Genomic DNA, 16,565 nt, shown 5'->3' on the forward strand with positions numbered 1-16,565 from the left:
TAGTTTGACTCCACTTTCACTGCCACGGCTCAATGCTATGGAATCCTGGGAGTTATAGTTCGGTGAGGCATCTAAAGTATTTTGCAGAGAAGGTTTAAAGACCTTATAAAACTACAATTCCCAGGATTTCATAGCATTGAGCCATGGCAATGAAATTGGAGTCAAACTGCATTAATTCCAAAGTTCAGCTGCCCTTTGGTGAGATATATGCATCCCTCTGAAGTACACCACTACAATATACACTACAATATACCTTTAGGCCCTTTCTGTATTGCCATATAAAATGCAGGTTATCTGCTTTGAACTGGATTATATGGCAGTGTAGACTCAGATAACCCAGTTCAAGGCAGATAATGTGGATTATCTGCCTTGATAATCTGAATTATATGGTTATGTAGAAGAACCCATACCCTGCCATATAAAATCTAGACTATCTGCTATGAACTGGATTATATGGCTGTGTGGATGCATATAATCTGGTTCAACGCATATGATCTGGATTATTTGCCTTCATAATCTCAATTATATGGTTATGTAGAAGAACCCATACCCTGCCATATAAAATCCAGACTATCTGCTCTGAACTGGATTATATGGCTGTGTGGATGCATATAATCCGGTTCAAAGCAGAAAATGTGGATTATCTGTCTTCTATGGCTGTGAAGAAGGGGCCTTCGGAAACTATAAATCCTAGGAGTAGGCCCAAATGTTCCAGCTTCTGGAACATGGCCAGGCAGCTGAAAAACCTGCAGCAACCCAGCCTCAGGCCCCTCCATTTCCCCCCTCAGTTGCCAGGTTGGCCAAGGAGACATACCTGGCGAAATGCTGGGGACAGGGACGGGCTCCTACCTGCCCCGTCTTCACGGCTGAGAGGGTCCCCAAGGAGGTGCATGGCAGGGGCGCAGGCCTACTCGACCTGCCGGAGCTCCGTGCATCTAAGGAGCTCCTTCCAGCCACGGAGGGCTGCCGGGCGTCGCGGGAGGAATCCAGGAAAGGTGCAGGTGGGGCAGCGGGCCTAGAGGCCTAGAGGGGCGTGAGTGGGCCGAGTGAGAGAGAGGCGCGAGTGGGCCAAGTGCAAGAGAGGCGCGAGTGGGCCGAATGCGAGAGGGGTGTGAGTGGGCCGAGTGCGAGAGAGGCGCGAGTGGGCCGAGTGCGAGAGGGGCGCGATTGAGCCGAGTGTGATAAAGCCGCGAGTGGGCCGAGGAGTGTGAGAGGGAGCCTCGACAGCGCCCCCCCTTGACATGCGCATGAAGCGGCCGCGTCAGCGGCCTCCATTGTTGGACCGGCCCTGTCTGGGATCCTATTATTATTGTTATGTAGAGTCTGGATGGCCATCTGCAGGGAGGGCTATGATGGTGCCTTCCATTTTGGCAGAAGGGGGCTGGGCTGGATGGCCTTTGGGGAACCCTTCCAACTCTGGAATCCTATTATTAGTCTTATGCAGAGTCTGGACGGCCATCTGCAGGGCGGGTTATGATGGTGCCATCCTTTTTGGCAGAAGGGGACTGGGCTGGATGGCCTTTGGAGAACCCTTCCAACTCTGGGATATTATTATTACTATTATTATTATTATTATTATTATTATTATTATTATTATTATTATTATTATGCAGAGTCTGGACGGCCACCTGCAAGGAGGACTTTGATGGTGCCTTCCTTTCTGGCAGAAGGGGGCTGGGCTGGATGGCCTTTGGGGAACCCTTCCAACTCTGGGATCCTATTATTATTATTATGCAGAGTCTGGACGGCCATCTGCAAGGAGGGCTATGATGGTGCCTTCCATTTTGGCAGAAGGGGGCTGGGCTGGATGGCCTTTGGGGAACCCTTCCAACTCTGGGATCCTATTATTATTATTATTATTATGTAGAGTCTGGACGGCCGTCTACAGGGAGGGCTTTGATGGTTCTTTCCTTTCTGGCAGAAGGGGGTTGGGCTGGATGGCCTTTAGGGAACCCTTCCAACTCTGGGATTCTGTTATTATTATTATTATTATTATTATTATTATTATTATTATTATTATTATTATTATTGTGACACAGCAAACAAGATTTCGTATTCAAGGGCTGCATGGCCATCTGTAGGGAGGGCTTGGATGTGGCCGGGCTCACCTCCATAGACATGCAAGCCACCAGGCTCCACTTGGGCCTCACGTGCAGCATGATTTCCTCCTTCTCCTCCCGCAGGGGCTCTTGCTCCACACCACCCCTGGGCCCTGCGCTGCCTCCCAGCCGAAGGCCAGGCACAGCCAGACACCCCACAAGGGCGCAGCCATCTTTCCAGGGCGGGGGTGGGGCCTGCCCGTGATGCGCTCCCTGGGCGGGGCTCCTCTCCCTCAGTGAATGAATAGTCTTGCAAAGGGCTCATTCGGGAAGGGAAGGGGGCGGAGCCGCCTCAATGACTGACGGCCAGGGGCGAAGCCACCCACGTGGAACAGGCCTTGACAGCGCCCCCTGCTGGCCTGCGCCCAACGCCCAGGAGTAATCGGCGTCCCACATTGGACCGGCCCTGCTGGGCACGCTGATGAGAGTATAGATGCCCATGCAAAACCCCTCCTCTCTATAAGCTGTATGGCTGCCTTTGCTGAAATTGGCAGAAGTGCCCACCAGTGACCAGAAGCTGCCTGGAGCTCTGTGACCACCACTGTGGGATAAGTGCCGTATTCTTTTCCCCATGCTGTGCAACACAAACAGCAACAACAACACCAAAACACAGGATGGCAGCACTGGCCCATGTGAACAATGGGACTTGTTCCAAATCACAACTGAACAAGCTGTTCACACATGCCGAAATTCTGGGTTTCTCCAGAGCTTTCCACAATGTTTGCTAATGCCTGTCTAAATGGGCCAGAAGACCCTAGACATCATCTGGATGCTCAAGAGTGACCTCTGACTCACTTCAAGATATGTGGCAGGCGTAGACATTGATAGGCTCTTAGTGAAAGTTTATAAAGATTATCCATTTAACTCACCCAATAATTTCCACCAAAATCGATATTTAATCCACAGGCAAACTCTAAATAAGCCTGTTTAAAGGATTCTCTTAAAATTTGATTAAGTATTGCAAAAGTGTGCAACCTTAATCAAAATTGTGGGAAATGTAGAGTGTGAAGTTCCAAAGTTTCCTAAAGTGTACTGATAGATACATTTGGACAATGAATGGGCCAAACCATTTTTGCAGTTTAATAGGCTATAATGCTTCATGTCACTTACCATTCACAGTTCGCTCAGCTCTGGGACTGACTTTTGGCATACATTTTGCAGCCCTTTTTTTGGCACTCTCACTGGCTTTCTCACTCCATGTCTTAGGAAAACAAACAAACAAACATACACACACTTTTTTGGGCCAGTATGGTTTGTCATGATGAGAGTAAATTTCCCCCATAACTTCTTCTCTTTCAGTGTAGACAAAATGAACTGATTTCAAGTTTTCACTTCATTTTTAAATTTTTTTTTAAAAAATCCAACAGCAGTGGCTTGATTTAATTTCAATTTGTTTGAAACAATCCAGCTACAAATCATAGATAGGCTGCAACATGCAACCTACCTGGGTAGTGCTCTAGTTAATGTCAGCCAGAGCACCTGCTTGCTAAGACAGCTTGGAGGGGGGCAGTCTTCTCTCCTCTCCCAGCAAGCGAGTGCTTTGCTGACATTATCTGGAGAGCCCATGAACGTGGTAGGTGTGTGTCAGGACTGCAGATGGCCGGTACAACCATCTGACCTGATCCGACCTGAGCTATCTGAGGAAAGGCAACCTGAATCAGATAATCAACAACCTTATCAGATGGCCGGCGGCAGGAGGCGGCAGTGCTCTTCTACACCATGAGGCGTGGGGAATCCAGTGCCCCATGCCTCACCTTGCATCGCCTGCCAGGAGGGTGATCACATGGGGGGAACCGTGAGTACGCAGCTTCCCCCCATAGATACAGGCAACACAAAAAGCGTCCAGTGTTGCCACAGTAGCAGCAGCATGGCCGTTCCACTCTCCTTCACCCACAGAGCTAGCATGATATCGTCTGATGGGATCCAGCCAGCTCCATGAGTGAACAGGGTTAGATCAGCATTTGCCGCCGATTCCTGCTCCATATGATGAGGTGGTTAAAGTTAGAAGAGACCACAAGGGCCTCCAGTCCAACCCCCTGCCATGCAGTTACACCCAACCAAAGCACCCCCCAACAGATGGCCATCCAACCTTGTCCTAAAAAACTACAGAGAAGTAGGCTGGATCTACACTACCCTATGTCCCAGGATCTGATCCCAGATTATCTGTTTATCCCAGATTATGTGGCAGTGTAGGCTCATATAATCCAGTTCAAAGCAGATACAGGGCAGTGTAGAAGGGCCTTGAGACACTCCTAGGCCCCTTCTACACTGCCATTTAATCTAGATTATCAAATAAGATAATCCACATTATCTGCTTTGAACTGCATTATATGTGTCTACACTACCATATAATCCAGTTCAGTGCTGACAATCTGAATTCTATATGGCAGTATAGATGGGGCCCCAGGCATTATATTCCTCTGGTGAACAGCTTTTTTAAAGTTGTTCCTCAGCAAGGCCTTCCACAAGGCACCTCAGGACTTTCTCATAAAACATGGGTGAGACCAAGGCTTTTCCAAACTGTCAGTTCAAAACAAATCTTGATTTTGTAGGTTTTCAAAGAAACATTATAGAAGCCTTGGTTTAGGCAACTTAAATTTGAGTTTTAAATTGTCTCCAACACAGTCTATAAACTGTGTTGGAGACTTCCTAGACCTGAATAGGAACACCTGCATTGTGTCATCCTAACCTCATCTCAAACTAATCTTCAAGTTTAGTTAAAGTTGGGTTTCAACCTGGGGCCCCCAGATGGTTTTTGGCCTACAACTCCCAGAAATCCCTGCCAGTTTACCAGCGGTTAGGATTTCTGGGAGTTGAAGGCCAAAACATCTGGGCACATGCAGGTTGAGAACCACTATATTAAATGAAAATGTTTTCTCCTCATCTTTTGGCTTTTGAACACACTTTCAACGAGGTTTAGAAAGCAGGTTCTACAATTACTTTAGCCATGAGTTTGGGAGGCTATGATGCCCATTGAAGGCTGCTCTTCTCAGCTGCAAAGCAAAAATGTAACCTTTCTTCCCTGATAATCCTGATTGCTTTCTTAGAAATTAAAATAAAGAAAGGAACTTCTGTAGTCCTTTCCTTCACTAATATGAATATTGCCTATTATTTAAACATTTGCTTTTCTAGCAAGGCAACATTTTGCAAAATTTCCCACTCGTGTATTCTTTTGCCTTGTCACAAAAGCTTAAAATAGTTCAAAGCAGACTTCTTACTTGCTGAATAAACATAACGCAAAAAGGATTTGATTGCAAAGTGTTTGGTTTTTTTTAAAATCATGGATTATATGCAATTTATAAAAAAACAAATTCTTTTTGCGTTATGTTTATTCAGCATGTGAGAAGTCTGCTTTGAACTATTTTATGCTTTTATGACAAGGCAAAAGAAAACATGGGGGTGGATGCTTGCATTCAGTGCCACAATGCAACATTTCAGTAATATACAACAATGTCATTGAATTGGTATCTTACCATTTTCATCATGTTGCTGGCAGTTGGCCAAACCTCTCTCCTGATGGTATTGTGTTTATCAAGAATTTCCTCTTGTTTCTTTGCAGATATCTTACTCATTCTACCCTAATTTTTAAAAAATATATATTACATAGTTATATTTCATCGATTTGAAACACTCCACTTCTCCCATGTCCCACTTTAATATGGGCTTAAGGAGCCAAACACATTTTGTCAAGGACAGAACGCCACAAGATCAAAGATAACAGAGTTTATTGGATTTACAGAACTCAAAATGCCCGTAAAAGACAAGGGCAAGGCAACTTTAGCCTTTAAAAACAAAAAGGGGCAAGAAAAACGTTCAAAAGATAAACCGGATTAAACCGGAGTTTAATCCGGGTAAAATCAAAACAGCTTGCTTCAGCCTGGGGATAAACAAACAGAAGCTGGGAAACAAAGAGTTCAAAAGAATGCAACTAATTGGCAGCAGATGCCTCTCTGCTGCCAGCACTATGTTTTGAGTAACTAGGAGTCACTCCTTCACACAGCAAGGCAAATTTCCAATACAAACTCAGCAGCCAAGGATTGAAGCAGTAGCGTAGTCCCAGTTCGTTCCGAAGGTCGAGAGGCAGAATCAGACATTTGCAGTTTTCCAAGTCCAATAGGAGAAAGCGAGCCCGTAGTCAGTTTTCAGTCCGTAAATCCAGAGTAGCAGATGGCGTCCGTCAAGAAGACGACGGAAGGTCAAAGCTATTGAGATTAAGCAGAGGTTTTGCACAAACAAAAGCCCACACAATTCCTCCCGCCGCCTGAACCCAAATTCCAAAACAACTTACGTATCAGCACACGAAAACACACCAGTCTTCAGGAAAGCGTCCCACACAGATCCCAAGCGTTCGTCCAGATTACCTTGCCCAACGCAATTTGCAATTGCTCCCAAGCCTCATTTTATGCCAGTTACAAATCCTCATCACTATCAGCTGCCCTCCTTAACCCGGGCGTTTCCTCATCACTTTCCTCATCAGAGCTGGAACACCTCTGACTACGCCCCACAGCATCCCCAGCTGTGGATCCCGTCCCATCCCTCCAGCTTGTCCATGGGTCTAATCCTGAAGGTCCCCAATCATCCTCCATCTCATCATTGCCAGTGGCACCCAACTCCTCCCTTACCCGAGTCCAATCCATCTCATCCTCTTCCGAGCTAACCAGCTCTTCCTCCATTCTCTCCGTGAACCCCTTAAAAGATTCTTTGTCAGATGGTTCTGCAAAGATATCTCGCAGCCTCTTTCTTTCTCGCTTCTCGAGAGTATCTGACTCTCGAGGAGTCTTACGTCCACGTCTGCCAGAAGCAGAGCCATGAGGCTCAATCATAACACTATCCCCTCTCACAAAGGCCTCCTCCCCCGAAGGCGGAGAGGTGGCAGTGATATCCTCCGCTATAGCATTACGACGACTGGAGGTATCCAATTTCAACAGCGAACGATGGAACACTGGATGGACCTTTAAACTAGACGGTAAACGCAAACGAAACGCAACGGAAGAGATCTTTTTAACTATAGGAAAGGGACCCAAATACCGAGGCGCAAACTTTCCCCCAGCCTGTTTAATATGCTTGGAAGACAACCACACCAAATCCCCTTCTTCCAACTCCTCCCCTGCCTGCCTGCGGCGATCGGCCTGAGTCTTTTGCGTTGCCTTAGCTTCCAACAGTAAGCGACGGGCAACATCATGCAACGCAGCCATTTCCGAGGAGCGGTACACAGGGTCAGAAGAGACCACATTGGTCGACGGCGCCACACCTCCCCGTGGGTGAAAACCATAAGTCAGTTCAAATGGCGTATGCTGACTAGACGTGTGCACCGCATTGTTGTAAGCAAACTCCGCCACCGGTAGCCACTTCACCCAAGCAGTGGGTTGATCTAAACAAAAACAACGTAAATATTGCTCTAAGAGCCCATTAACCCGTTCCGACTGACCATCCGTTTGCGGATGAAATGCTGAAGAGACGTTTAACTTAGTACCTAAGCACTCATGGAAGTGTTTCCAAAAGTGTGACACAAATTGTGGAGCCCTATCCGAAATAATCACCTCAGGAGCTCCGTGCAAACGGTAGATGTGCTTAGTAAACAATAAGGCCAACGTAGGGGCCGCCGGAATGGTCGAACAAGGAATAAAATGAGCCAGCTTGCTAAATAAATCCACCACCACCCAAATACAAGTATAACCCCCAGACTTAGGCAAATCTGAAATGAAATCCATGGAAATGATTTGCCATGGCCTCTCAGGAACAGGTAGAGACGACAACAACCCTCTAGGGCGCCCAACAGGCGTCTTACTCTGCTGGCAAACAGCGCAGCTGTCACAAAAGCGCAGAATGTCTTGCCGCATCTTTGGCCACCAGTAGCTCCTGGTAATGAGCTGCACGGTCTTGAATCTGCCAAAGTGCCCAGCCATGGGTTCATCATGGTGGGCTCTAATTACCTCTAACCTGAGGGCCCCCACTGGTACATAGACCTGCCCCCTGCGTACCAATACTCCGTCTTGGTCTTGTAGGTGAGGCAGTATTGTACAGTTACCTGCTGACAACAGCATGAGTTGTTCCTGAGTCCACACATCTTCTCTTTGAGCCTCAATGATCTGGTCATGTAACCCGGGCTCATTATCTACAACACATAGAGAGGCAGTAGGCAAGATGGTTTGACATACTACCTGCTCATTGGTCTTAAACTCCGGCTTGCGGGACAAGGCATCGGCCCGCAAGTTTGCCTTCCCTTCCACAAATTGCACCTTGAAGTTAAACCTGGAGAAAAACAAAGCCCATCGGATTTGACGCTGGTTTAACTTTTTAGCTGTTTGCAAGTGCTCCAAATTCTTATGATCAGACCTGACCACGATTTGGTGTCGCGCCCCTTCTAGCCAGTGCCGCCACACCTCAAACGCCACCTTAATCGCCAACAACTCCTTCTCCCATATGGTATAGTTCTGCTCAAATGGTGTTAGTTGCCGCGAATAAAATCCACAGGGACGCAAGGTCCCTGAAGAATCTTTCTGAGACAATACAGCCCCCAACGCGTAGCTAGAAGCGTCCGCTTCTACCACGAACGGTTTGTCTACATCAGGGTGTGTTAGTATGTTGTCTGATTGAAAGCTAGATTTTAGTTGCAAAAACGCGTCGTGAGCTTCCCGCCCCCACACAAATGGCTGTTTCTTACGCAGGAGCTGCGTCAAAGGCACCGTGAGCTTGGCAAAATTCGGGATAAACTCCCGGTAGTAATTAGCGAACCCTAAGAACCTTTGCACATCCTTCTTGGTCTTGAGCTCCTGCCATGAGTTGACTGCGTCAACCTTATGTGGGTCCATTTTAAGTTCCCTACCTGACACTACATGACCTAGGAACTCCACTTCAGGCACATGAAAGACGCACTTGGAAGCCTTGGCGAAGAGCCCACTAGCCCGCAGGCGGTGCAGAACCTGCTTGACATGCTGACGATGTTCTTTCTCGTCCTTAGAAAAAATCAAGATATCATCCAAATAAACTACCACAAATTGATCAATTAGGTCCCTAAACACATCGTTTATGAACCTCTGGAAGACCGCGGGCGCATTGCAAAGTCCGAAAGGCATGACTCGGAACTCGTGGCATCCGAAACACGTGTTAAATGCCGTCTTCCATTCATCACCTTCCCGTATTCTGATTAAGTTATACGCCCCCCGCAGGTCAAGTTTGGTAAAGACCTTAGCCCCTTGCACCCTTGATAGCAGTTCCGAGATTAAAGGTAGCGGGTACCTATCCCGAATGGTGTATTTGTTAAGGATACGATAGTCGCAAACCAACCTAAGGTCCCCAGTCTTCTTGGCCACAAAGAATACCGGCGCCGCAGTTGGAGAGCTAGATGGGCGAATAAACCCCTTGGCTAAATTCTCATCTAGGAACTCTCGTAAAGCTTGCCTTTCCGGTACAGTCAAGGCGTACAGCCTTCCCGCTGGCAATCTTGCACCTTCCGCTAGTTTAATGGCGCAATCATACGGCCTATGCGGCGGTAACTTGTCCGCTTCCTTTTTACAGAATACATCAGCGAACTCCCCATACTCATCAGGCACTCCCTCCATATCAGGCTGAGTAGTATTCAGAGTGCAACAACCCTGCCTCTTTAAGGTCAGCTTACGTGCCACCCAATCCACTTGTGGATTTACTACGGCTAGCCAATCCATCCCCAAGATCACATCGTATCTGGGCAAGCTCGTAATATCCCACACAAACGTTCCCGTTACTCCCTGCACTTCCCACATTACTGCTGAGGTCTCATGGTTAACCACCCCAGTCTCCAATAGTCTCCCATCCGCACCTTCCACCCACACGTCGCATGCCTTGCGCACTATAGGAATGCCATGCTTCCTAGCAAACTCAATATCTACGTAAGAGACCGTAGCCCCTGAGTCCAGCAGTGCCAAAGTAGAAACAAGTTCCTTTCCCCCAACAGATAACGTAATGGGTACGAAAACATGCTTCTTCCCCTCAGCTGACTGCTTTAGAAGCCCTAATGCGTTGGACTCACGTCGCACTAGGGCTGGCCTTTTCCCGACAGCTGGGAAGGTTTCACATTACAGTTTTTGGCAAAATGCCCAGCATTCCCACAGTACAAACACAACCCCAGCTGCCTCCTACGATTCTTTTCTTCAGTAGACAGCTTTTTAAAGACCCCAAGCTCCATAGGCTCTTCCCCCATCACCACAGGTGCCTTGGTTACATGCATAGGTGGCGCACACATTGCTTTTGAGTGCTTACGGGACTCGAACCTGGCGTCCAAACGCAGCACTTTAGCTACTAAGGCATCCCAATTTTCAGCCGGCTCCAAGCGTGCCAATTCGTCCTGGAGGTAATCACTTAAACCAGCAGTAAACAAAAGCATGAATGCATTTTCCCCCCAATCCAGCTGGTGACGGTACAAATTAAACTTATTTAAGTAATCCAAAACAGTCCCCTTTCCCTGTTTCAACCGATACAGAGCCCACCCAGCATTCTCCGTACGGAGGGGATCCCCAAAAGTGTCAGTTAGAAGCTTCTTGAAATTATTCAAATTGTCTTTGACTGGGTCATTTCCCAAAATCAAATTGGTGGCCCATTGTCCTGCAGGACCAGTCAACAAACTCAAAATAAATGCCACCTTGCTAGTGTCCGTAGGGTAAGCATGAGCACTGAGCTGAGAAAAATAAAGCTCAACTTGTGCCAAAAAAGTTGGCAGTTTGCACCTGGATCCGTCAAAGCGTTCAGGGGTCAAAACATGTCCTTTAACAGCATGGGCTGCTTGACTGACGTTAAAGGCCGCCTGTAATTGGTCAAACTTAGCCTTTAACTCATCCATCGTCTTCCTGACGAGATTTATTACTGCAGTAAACTTTTTTATGGGCGTTGGGCAATCTGTCAAGGACAGAACGCCACAAGATCAAAGATAACAGAGTTTATTGGATTTACAGAACTCAAAATGCCCGTAAAAGACAAGGGCAAGGCAACTTTAGCCTTTAAAAACAAAAAGGGGCAAGAAAAACGTTCAAAAGATAAACCGGATTAAACCGGAGTTTAATCCGGGTAAAATCAAAACAGCTTGCTTCAGCCTGGGGATAAACAAACAGAAGCTGGGAAACAAAGAGTTCAAAAGAATGCAACTAATTGGCAGCAGATGCCTCTCTGCTGCCAGCACTATGTTTTGAGTAACTAGGAGTCACTCCTTCACACAGCAAGGCAAATTTCCAATACAAACTCAGCAGCCAAGGATTGAAGCAGTAGCGTAGTCCCAGTTCGTTCCGAAGGTCGAGAGGCAGAATCAGACGTTTGCAGTTTTCCAAGTCCAATAGGAGAAAGCGAGCCCGTAGTCAGTTTTCAGTCCGTAAATCCAGAGTAGCAGATGGCGTCCGTCAAGAAGACGACGGAAGGTCAAAGCTATTGAGATTAAGCAGAGGTTTTGCACAAACAAAAGCCCACACAATTCCTCCCGCCGTCTGAACCCAAATTCCAAAACAACTTACGTATCAGCACACGAAAACACACCAGTCTTCAGGAAAGCGTCCCACACAGATCCCAAGCGTTCGTCCAGATTACCTTGCCCAACGCAATTTGCAATTGCTCCCAAGCCTCATTTTATGCCAGTTACAAATCCTCATCACTATCAGCTGCCCTCCTTAACCCGGGCGTTTCCTCATCACTTTCCTCATCAGAGCTGGAACACCTCTGACTACGCCCCACAGCATCCCCAGCTGTGGATCCCGTCCCATCCCTCCAGCTTGTCCATGGGTCTAATCCTGAAGGTCCCCAATCATCCTCCATCCCATCATTGCCAGTGGCACCCAACTCCTCCCTTACCCGAGTCCAATCCATCTCATCCTCTTCCGAGCTAACCAGCTCTTCCTCCATTCTCTCCGTGAACCCCTTAAAAGATTCTTCGTCAGATGGTTCTGCAAAGATATCTCGCAGCCTCTTTCTTTCTCGCTCCTCGAGAGTATCTGACTCTCGAGGAGTCTTACGTCCACGTCTGCCAGAAGCAGAGCCATGAGGCTCAATCATAACACATTTCCTACTTGGTGATTACAGGATGCCAAGTTTTGATATTGTCTGCAATTATCAGTTATCTAATCCAACTGGAAATCAATTATTTTAGGTTAATTTCTTCACATCCACATCCACTATCAGATACTATTTCGGAGGCAAATAGAATCCTCTTTAGCTTTTCCTATGTCACAGGGCCCTTCCACATAGCCATATAACCCGGAATATCTACTTTGAACTGGGAGATCTGAGTCCACGCTGTCATATATTCCAGTTTAAAGCAGATAATTTGGGATTTTACTCAGCTGTGTGGGACCCCAGTGGGAGCTTCATAGCAATTATCATTCTCAGAAATGTTACCCCACTACAGTTTTCTTCTTTAAACTTTTATCTCTAGACCTATACACTAGACTTGTGCACAGATTATGTTTCCTTAGGTACCTCTGGGAGCTCCTAATGGTAAGGGCTCTCCCGGTACAAAAACCTGCCTGCAGTGAAAGCAAGTGGGAGCTGGTCTTGGTTATTCCTCCCTTATTCAGCATCACAGTGGAATCTTTTTGATTTTCCTTTATTTTCCTGATTCTTTTTATTTAGTGGGACCGGCTGGGAGTTGGGGACCTGAGGAACGGTGGGTGGGGTGCGCACATGTTTGGGGCTTTCACCCATTTAGCTTCTTTTTTTCTTTCCCTTCATCTCCTTCAGAAAATACTTCTAAAAGATAATAATTATTATTAATAAAGTAATCCCAGCAAACAAGAGACATCTTCCTCTCCTCTAGAGTAGAAACAGCTTTAAGGAAGCAAAACCCCAAGCAGAAGGGAGATTCAGCCTTGCAGGCAAGAGAGGGGATTTTTAAGGTAGTCTAGGGGAGAATAGCTCCACTGAGCTCCAAGTCATTGCTCTTCCTTCCCTAGGCATCCTTAAAATGCCTAAGTTGGAAAGCTGCATAGTGTGCTGCTGGCACTGGCCCTGGGAGAGAAGCATTAAATCCCATGTCCTCTATAAACAGAAGGGAAAGGATCCAGAGATTGGTAACTCTGATGCTGTTTTAAATGAAGGATATGGAAGGGGAGCCTGTGGGAAGACCCCCTGCCATAATGGGCTAGATATAGGGTGCTTTCTTAACACTGTTGCTGAAGCCCAAGCTCCCAGGAAGGGAAGAAAGGAAAGGCTTCCAGGGGAAAGGGAAGCCTCATAAGTTCCCCATTGACGCCAATGAGCTGAAAAGAACCATTTTTTCTTTGGATGAGGAACAAAAATGCCAATTCGGCAGTGTGCCCGTTTTCAGGAGGCACTGGAAAACGGACATGGGGGGCTTCCGGTATCCGGGAAGCAGAAATAGATGGCGATTCACCTGAAATGCACAAGCCTACTACTACTACACACACAACTATAAAAACTGGTTACAAATGGACTTAAAAGTTAATTCTGATTCCAATTTGTCCACATAGCAGGTGGGTCAAATTTCTTGGGAGGGTGTGAAAAAATAGCCCTTTAACCTTCCAAAGTTGCTCAAAATGAACATCAATTGGTCCAAAAGGGGAAATGTATCAGTGTCTTACTAATAGTTGAAATGAAATTGAGGGAAGCAGAGCAACAATTGCCAAGTCGCTGTCCCATCAACACAGCCTGTTTGCGTTAGCAGTCGATATCAGCAACCCTACCTGCCAACATCATGGTTTAAGCATATAGGGCCAATAATGGCTGCAGTGGGGCAAAAGCAGGCCTATAATGTAGATATGAGATCCCAGAAAATGCATAACAGGAAGAAGTGGTACCAGCAATTTTCTCACTATACAGTAATGTATCCCTATAAAATGATTAAAATAATTGCCCCATCATAGTCAACAGTATGAATAGAAATATTTCCAAAGATATTTTATATATGTAAATATAGGTCTTGGTCAAACTATGTTTGGCTGACATTCCAAAAAAGTCTTAAAACACATACCTGTTCTAGAGATTGCTGCACCATAACTGCCAAAGACAGAATGAAAATTGATACAAGCATTTCTAGAGAAACAAAAAACATTACCAGATGCAGTCAGAATCTTTAATTCAATTGTTTATCGATGTTTACTTCTATTTGTTACAATCCCATGGTAAATCCATTATAAGAACTCTTATGCTGGATTTATACATCATTTTTTTCTCTTTGTGAAGTGACTTTCTTGGGGCCCTTCTATACAGCTGAATAAAATCTCACATTATCTGCTTTGAACTGTGATATATGGCAGTGTGGACTCAGATATTCCAGTTCAAAACAGATATTGTGGGTTGTTCTACCTTGATATTCTGAGTTATATGGCTGTGTGGAAGAGCCCTTGGTTTCACATTGTAGTGAACTTGATCCTTTTCATGGCTCACAATGTCCATGTTATGTGTCAGTTTAAACTGCCAGGAAAAATAGGTCTTTCTGAAAATGGTGTTCAGGCAGACGTATGGTTTGAAGGCTCTCCAAGAGTTATCTGCTCCAATCACTGGTTGGTGCAAAATGTCTCCAGTTAAAATATGCCTCAACCTTAAAACCCTTATCAGAAAGCCCAGCACCTTCAGCAGAAACATGCTTCACTGAATCTCCTTGGAATGTCAGCCCATGGGTTGAGGGCCTACCCTAGAGCAGCAGAAATGAAGCTTGCCCCATCTTCTGCACAATGTCATCTAAATATATAAAGAGAGAGAAGACGCCAGTGATTCAGAAAACGGAGAATATGGGCCCTCTGAAGAAGAACAGCTACGATCTCCAGATGGAGTTGATGGAGGGGCATCCACACTACAGGAGGCTGTTGTCTCCCAGGCAATAACTAGCAGACAGAGGCTTATGCCTCCACCAGTGTCAATTCTGTCTTCTTCAGCCTAAGCATACCCATTTCCCACAATTGTTTCTCATAAGAATGGCCTCTCAAGGTTGTGAGTAGTAGTGGTAGTAGTAGTAGTAATAATAATAATAATGCAACACATGAGGCATTTTTCATAGACAATTGTTCATATGCCTCTGTGAATTTTTTAATTATTTTTTTTGCAGTACTGGGGCTTGCTTCCACATTAATGTATACAGGCTTATGCCTCCACCAGTGTGAATTCTGTCTTCTTCAGACTAAGCATACCCATTTCCCACAATCGTTTCTCATAGGAATGTCCTCTCAAGGTTGTGTCTAATAGTAATAATAATAATAATAATAATAATAATAATAATAATAATAATAATGCAATATATGAAGCATTTTTCATAGACAGTTGTTCATATGCTCATATGCCTCTGTGAATAAAAATTAAGAATTTTGCAGTCCTGGGGCTTACTTCCACATAAATGTATACAGGATTGTGGCCTAAAACTCCCACTGAATTCAATAGGAGATATAGTTAAACACGCCTTTAAATATCTCTGTCATTTGATTGTACTCACGGTGCTCGCCATATGAATGTGGTATACACAAGGGTTAAACTGGTATGTGGTATCACAGGGTTAAACTAATGAATAATCAGTGACTGGCTAATGTTTCTTGTTGAGTGGATACAGAGTTTTAATCATAGGTTTACCACTGAATAATAAGCATTAATACTATGGCAGGCTGCATTTTACTAATGTATTGCATGTTATGTTCTCATTGCAGAAGTTGGTTTTTCCAGAATCATAAACTGGATAGCTTAATTCTTGGTGCAATGGGTTAAACCATTGAACTGTTGGATCTGATGACCTAAAGGTTGACAGTTTGAAACTGTGGGTTGGGGTGTGCTCCTGTTGTTAGTCCTAGCTCTTGCCAACCTAGCACTTTGAAAACATATAAATGTGAGTAGGTCAATAGGTACCACTTTGGTAGGAGGATAAAGGCTCCCATGCAGCCATGACAGCAAAACATGACCAGGCTGTGTCTATGGACAACAGGCTCCTCAGCTTGGAAATGGAACAAGAGCACCTCCCCTTGGCCAGAATTGAGCACTGCCTCCAGAAAGCCGGAGATGAAAGGGGAAGCCTTTACTTTTGTTCTGTTTGCCTCATCACACTAGAGCATGAATCCACTTTCAATCCTGTTTCTGCTTCCTGCAGAATTCTGGGATTTGTAGTTTGGTGAGGCCCAGGGCCTGTCTGGCTGAGCTGTTTAAAGCCCCCTCCCTAAATGGATTTAAAGTGGATCCAAGCTCTAATGTGATGAGGTCCATTGTTATTCCACTGTATTGAAGGCATTGAATGTTTGCCTGTCCATGTATGTTGTAATCTGCTCTGAGTCTCCTCAGGGAGATAGAGTGGAATATAAATAAATTGTATATTATTATTATAATATTAATAATTCAATAATATGAGGGATGGTAATTGCATTCTCAATTATTTACCTGAAATAGAAACTCTGATGTTAGAATAACTCATGCAAAGACAATCTGCTTTATTTCCTTCAGGGATGGGAATCATACAATCCTTCAAATGTTACTGGACTGCAATCCAACCATCAACACCAGCCAGAGTAGCCAATAGTG

The 16,565-nt window shown here is 45.5% G+C and overlaps 1 protein-coding gene across 2 annotated transcripts in view; it reads right to left on the reverse strand.

Annotated features, from left to right (window-relative positions):
• The window catches only part of LOC103279911 (cysteine-rich venom protein pseudechetoxin-like), a 32,964-nt gene that overhangs the window by 12,588 nt on the left and 3,811 nt on the right, over positions 1-16,565 (reverse strand). Inside the window, exons 2-5 of one of the 2 annotated variants that reach the window (XM_062984423.1) lie at positions 16,425-16,523; positions 14,044-14,105; positions 5,573-5,677; positions 3,210-3,300 (exon numbers count right to left, since the gene is read on the reverse strand). In XM_062984423.1, the coding sequence (XP_062840493.1) occupies positions 3,210-3,300; positions 5,573-5,677; positions 14,044-14,105; positions 16,425-16,500 (334 nt within the window). In that variant the 5' untranslated portion in view covers positions 16,501-16,523. The remainder of the gene's footprint in view (positions 1-3,209; positions 3,301-5,572; positions 5,678-14,043; positions 14,106-16,424; positions 16,524-16,565) is intronic. The other variant, XM_062984428.1, reaches the window with a different exon arrangement.

Source organism: Anolis carolinensis, chromosome 1, assembly GCF_035594765.1.
Source record: "Anolis carolinensis isolate JA03-04 chromosome 1, rAnoCar3.1.pri, whole genome shotgun sequence".
Lineage (NCBI taxonomy): Eukaryota > Metazoa > Chordata > Lepidosauria > Squamata > Dactyloidae > Anolis > Anolis carolinensis.